General features: G+C 47.6%; 1 protein-coding gene across 1 annotated transcript; it reads right to left on the minus strand.

Annotated features, from left to right (window-relative positions):
* Positions 1-1,637: 1,637 nt before the first annotated feature.
* Positions 1,638-4,244, minus strand: LOC119455388 (uncharacterized). Its single transcript, XM_037716787.2, has one exon. The coding sequence runs from the start codon at positions 4,141-4,143 to the stop codon at positions 3,322-3,324; it is 822 nt and encodes a 273-aa protein (XP_037572715.1). The 5' UTR covers positions 4,144-4,244; the 3' UTR covers positions 1,638-3,321.
* Positions 4,245-6,221: the final 1,977 nt, after the last annotated feature.

A 6,221-nucleotide genomic window follows, 5' to 3' on the forward strand; every position in this document is an offset into this window, starting at 1 on the left:
TTTTACGTGGCACAAACCCGAGATGATTATGAGGCACGCTCCAGTGGGGCACTGCGGATTAATTTTCTACCTCCTGGAGTTCTTTAACGTGCACTCAATGCTGGGTACATGAGCGCCTTTGCATTTCGCCCCCATCGAAATGCGACTGCGCCGCGACTGGGATAAGATCCTGCGGCCTCGGGCTTAGTATAGTGCAACGCCAAAGCCCTATGCCACTACAGCGGGTGCACGTTGCTCTCTGCAGCGTCCTAAGGGCGCGCAATTTTCCAGAGTGCGGTACAATCACAATATTTTACGATGTTCTACCAGATTATTTGAAACTGATCCTTTAGGCAAGCGTGCTCCCGGGAACGATCATTATTGCATCGGCCTGTTCGCCCGATGTAACAGCGCCCGGATGAAAAGGGTATCTTTTAAGCAGCTGCGCACGCTCATTTCACAAAGCTTTGCATCAGTGTCTTTTCTACATTCAGATTTTCTTTTCTCTTCTTCTTTCTTTTTTTTTTTTGGGGGGGGGGGGGGGGGGTCTAACCTTTTTTGGTTACTCTGCGGCAAAAAGCGGTAGGTTTATTGCGTACACAGTCTAACCTAGCTCAGCAAACTCCTACAAAGCTAAAGCCGTCCTTAAAAATTGTAGCACTGCCTACAAAAGTAAAGAAAACCAGTAAGCATTATAGGCATAACTCCGCTCACATGAAACTCTTTCATTAAAGTGAAGCTTTCTTGGCCAGTTCTCCCCGCTGTGGTGGCTATTTGTAACTGTTTCTAACCGAGACTTGCTCTGCGCGCACTACCTGCGCCTTTTACGCACCCTTAACTCTCGTGAACATCTAATAACCCCCGGTCTACTGCGGCGCTAGACTAAAGGTTGCGCGCTACAAGAGTTCTTACTTCGTTCGAGAGAGTTATGATGTATGCGCGTAGTATCAAGCGGTTTAAACACGCCGCAATCGTCAGCATGGGATCTTTCGGCAGTAGCAATTAAGACCAGTTGCGTTTCGCAAATCACTGTAAATAAGTTTTCTGAACCACTAACCAATCAGAAAGGGGCTATTGACGTCATCAGATGTATGTAAAAACCCCTTTCTCTAAGATGCATATGGCGCCCCCTAGGAAAATCCAAGGAACTGCAGAACAAGAAGGAAAAAAATATATCCCAGTACCTGGGACACATCGTAATCTGTAAATAAAGAGACCTGCACATTGTACATATCGTTTGTTGTGTTTTAATGAACTGTTATTCGAAATTAAGAAAGCTTCGCTTATATATGGGCAAAGATCGGCGATGTGGTCGGAGTTTTGTCAGAGTTTAGATTATACGGAGTAGACAGTACGATAAATGTTATGGAAAATAAATAACGCAGCTGACAACCATTGACGTTGGACCAAAGCTGTCTCTGAGACGAGTAGTCAGTGTCCTTCACTTACTTGTTTTCTTGAACAGATGTATCACCGGTAGCCTTCATTAAACTGAACATTTTCACATTTAAGAGGAAGATTTTAAGTACGGCGCTCCTATCTAAATATACATGAGAACGCAGAAGTTTGAAGAAATCGTTTAGATCGGCATCTACTGCATTGAATTCGGTGGTTTGTTGCGTTTGCAAGTCTCAGTCCACCGACTACCCTGGGCACACTTTGCTTGTTTTTTTTTTGTTTTTTTTAAGCCACCCATTTTTTCTTAGCATTGCTGATTATCGCAAAATATGATAAAACCTGTACCGTCGAACTAACAACTCTGCAACACAGAACAAATAAGAAACACTGATTACGTAAACTGCACCGATTCAAGCAAACAAAACGAATAAATTTGAGGCATAAAGTACCACTTTGAAATTTATGCATATGACTTTCGTAAAACCGTTTTTAGCATTGTAGAAAATTAACGTAAGCGGCCAGACTTGTATTCTCATATTCTGTAAACTCTTCTATATGTTTCAAATTATCTAACATATGCAGTTTATACAACTGTTAGCCTTTTTTTTTTTACTAGTTATGGATTTGTAAATATTTCGTCAATTTTTAATAAAAATATGACGCCCTAAGGCAAATGTCAGCATCCGACAATCGATAGGATTCAGCTTTCTTACTTGAATGCAAGCAACTGTATTCAAAAATTTTCACCTGCTGTCTAACCGGAGAAGTTCTGCATTATACACGTATAATGAGAGGTAAATCGGAGTTGGCATCGAACTAACTCATGCTGTCGTTGAATTTTGTTTTTCGTGTCTAATGGTAACACAGTTCGGATTAAAAGCGAATTACAACTGACTGCAGGAGTCTAATGGTAACTACAATAGATGGCGTCAATCATGCCGTTCACATTTTAAAAACGGTTCGTAGCATTTACCTACAAATTGCTCTCTGAGCTTTATTCCAAGCAGTTTTACCTTAACACGTAAAGAAAAAAAAATGACGAAAACGCCAAATCATTCTGGGCTCTTGCGATTATTCAATTCGATTGCATGGTTACAAGCTCTAAATGTGAAAATGCGCAGTATTATGTATAAAAGTTATAGTGATAACCTTTACATAAGATAAGAATGCTTCAAAGCTCTCCTTGCTTGTTTAAAGCTCTAAAGTGCAACGGATGCAATAGCGCGGACCCACTACACAGCTAGGTGTCACGGAAGGGCTGCAAGCTTTCGACGACGGGCGTACGTGTCTGTCTGCAGTGGCAGAGTGGTAGTTGGCGCCGTCCTCTGCGTGACTAAAAGAAAAGAAACAACTTCGTGCTGTGTTTGCAGAAGGGACAACCATTGTGCACTGCAGATAAGCGACGCCCTAAAAAAGAGCAAAGCAAGCGCTGGCCTTTCGCGTAGCATGACTAGATAAGAAAATTTCACTCATATTTAAAAAATGGAGCAATATCGCAGCACACCAACCTTGGCAGTGATTTTACATATATGACTTATCTTATGGTAAATGTGTTCGCGGTGATGCTGAACAACCAACTACTCATTCAAACACTACGCGACAAGGATAAATGGGAGCGGAAAGTCCTTAGGCATCACGTTGCAAGTTGGCTCTAATGGGACGGCTCTGAACCTAACCTTCTTGAAGCAATGAATCGTGGTGCCGTGAAGCGCGCTCTTTCTCGCAAGAGCATAATATATGCGTGCATCTACACATTGTGCGGACGGGCGTTGTCAGTTACCTAACGTCGATGAAGGAAGCGTCTTGATCGGGTCATCGTCGAGCATCCACACTGCACGTGCGCCCGCATAGATAGGACGGGAGGTAACGTGACACTCCTAACCGTCGATGAGCAAAAGTTGGTCAGAACGACGCTCAATAACGACGCGCTATATGCGAGTCTCGTCAGCGCGGAGAGTTGTTATTGACGACGTCCACGTTTATGACGACCATCCCTTTAGTCAACGGGTCCGGCACGGGCACGGAACAGTGTTCGGGAATGGGCAGCGGTGCTCCGGTGGTGCGGCTCTGCTTGAGGTGGGCCTCGAGCGCCTTCTTGGACCACTTGCCGAGTGCCTCGCTGGCGAGACGGTCCCATTCGAGGCAGGAGAAAGACGGCACCACCAGGTGTCCGCAGTTGAAGCACTGCTTTCGCACAACCCTGGGAACCCCGAGCCTGCCCAGGTCGAAGAACACCTCGACGCCGTCGTCGGTCCAGCGATGTTCGCAGCGGCGACAGTGCATCTGAGCGCGCCCAACGGCCGAAGCCAGCTTGGCCCTCGCCAGGAGGCTGTTGCGAGACCATCGGATCCTCTGGTAGCTCTTGGCGCTGCCGCCGCCGACGACCCCGTTGCAGAGGACGCCGTTGGCCCCTCCGCCGAGCAGGGAGTTGGACGCGGCGATGGACTTCTGGACCGAGTCCCTCACGGCTTTGGACACCTCGGGCTTGGCAGGCTGCTGCGTCGTCGCCTTCTTCTCGCACTGAGGTAGCGAGCCGTTCGCCGTTGCGCTGTGCTGGTCGACGCCGCTCGTCGAACTTCCGGAGGCACCCATGGGCAAACGCGCTCCTCCGTCCGAGTCTCGCCGCCTCTTGCACCGGGTTACCCTCCGCCGCCGTGTTCGCGAAGCGAGTCCCGTAACAAAGCGCGTCGAGCCCGACGTGTTGCTCGGCTGCGCGGGGCGCGAGCTATCGGCGACCGTCGCCCTCTCGCAATCGGACCCTCGCATGGAGATAAGCTGCCGCCGCGGTATATAGAAGTCTTCCGATGTGTGCCCAGTGCACACTATGGGACTCCATGAGCAAACGGGGAAGTGCTGAATATTTATGTGGCTTGTTTAAACAGACTGCGGTACTTGGCGTATAGCGGACCCACGAGTACACATTATAGTGCCGCTCCCTCATTCTTTTCTTTTCCCTGTTGCATTAAAAGCGAGAGGTCTCGAGTGTAGACACAACGGACTGAAGGAGCGCGGCTAATGGATGTGAAGCTGCATGTATATACACAGCAGCGCTCCCTCGACATTGACGCTACGTGAGCATTTTACACTGGCCGTTAAGCACCGTCACGCGCGCAGCAGCACAGAAGCGTGGCAGAGTTTAGTTCGTTGTTTAGCTTGATGCACGGCATAACGCCGTGCACCCAACCGAGGGCAAGAATTCCAGAGAATAGGCTCACCGAGATATTGAAACCACGAACGTAGAGTTGCAACGTGCGCTTCCGATTGGACTGTTGCGATTTTGTTTTTATTTTTAAAAATTGTTGTTCTTGGCATGTTCGCCGCTTTTCAAACGCTCGCCTGTTGTCACATCAACAGTTCAGCGCTATATATATATAGTGTTTCGTGGTTGCCGAACGCGTTGTTGACGTGCCGTATTATAGCTTTCCTATTTTGACCACGTTTGCCAAGTGCAGGCTCCGTTATTAGCTAATACTCTGTGCGACAGCCTTTAGTATGCCTTCCGCATTGAAATTATGAAAACCGGCCGTTATTGCTTAGTGGATTTGGCGTTGCTAAGCACAAGGTCGCGGGATCAAATCCCGGCTTCGGCGGCCGCATTTCCTTCGGGGCGCTATGCAAAATCGTCCATGTGCCGTGCATGGATGCACGTTAAAGAACACCAGGTAGACAAATTAATCCGGAGTCTCCCACTACGGCGTGCCTCTGAATCAGATCGTGGTTTTGGCACATAAAACCCTATCATTTATTTTTTTAATTGAAATGATTAAATTCCATTATGTCTATATTCGCCGCTACCGGCTGTTCTAATAAGCGCCTCTCTTTACCGATCATAGACACGGCGGTGCCTGACATTCATCCGCTAAATGACAGCCGATCAATAGCGATAAACAGTTCTGCGATCAATAGCGGAGAAGAATATGCCGACGGGGTATCGCCAGACAACGGAATCTGAGGCGCGCGGACGTGCGTGCTACGAAACCGCTTGGAACGAAGCCAATGGATCTCCGAGAATTACGTCACCAAAAGGCGTGTGACGTAGTATAGAAGAGAGGAGAGTGGGGGGGGAGGCAGAAAAAAGATATTGCTCTTACGCCCCCGCATCACACGTTTGCACATCACGTGTTCCCGATCTTACGGGCTGCAACGTCACTTGATCGCACGTCACCCGAGAACGAGCGGTCGGGTTGCCTCTCAAATGCCTCTTGCACGATACGCAGCGGAACACGAGGGGAGCGAAAAAAGATTGGACGTACAAAGCTCTGACCTGGTTATCTGTGTGTGCAGTGAGTGTCGCATGTATATGCGTAGAAAGGTGCATCACAGCATGGGTTAATTGACAGATATTTGGTATTGAAGAGCATACAAAGGCACATTCCAAGACACGACAAGCGTTTACTGAAACTTGTTTATTCGAAGCATGGAGTATATATAGGCCGATAGGCGAGACAGATAGAAAGAGGGCAAACAAGGAACAAAGAAAAATAGTAAGAGGTGTAGTAAAAAGAAAGAGTTTTTACGTTCCAAAACCAGGATAGATTATGAGGCACGCTTTAGTTGTAGACTCGTGATTAATTTCGACCACCTACAGTGTTCGTTAACGTGCACCCAATGCACGGTACACGGGCGTTTTCGCATTTCGACTCTATCGAAATGCGGCCGCCGCGGCCGGAATTTCATCCCACGCTATCGGGCTTCGCAGCGCAACGTTTTAGTGAAAGTTTAATTTCCAGCTGTATTAGTAGCTTAACGTTCTACAAAATCAGAGCAGCCACTTGCAGTGCAGATAGGCTCTATAAGCCGGCAAAGACGGAAAAAACGAAGACTTCATCAAGTTTCAGACAGTT

This window comes from Dermacentor silvarum, chromosome 6 (genome assembly GCF_013339745.2).
Source record: "Dermacentor silvarum isolate Dsil-2018 chromosome 6, BIME_Dsil_1.4, whole genome shotgun sequence".
Classification (NCBI taxonomy): Eukaryota; Metazoa; Arthropoda; class Arachnida; order Ixodida; family Ixodidae; genus Dermacentor; species Dermacentor silvarum.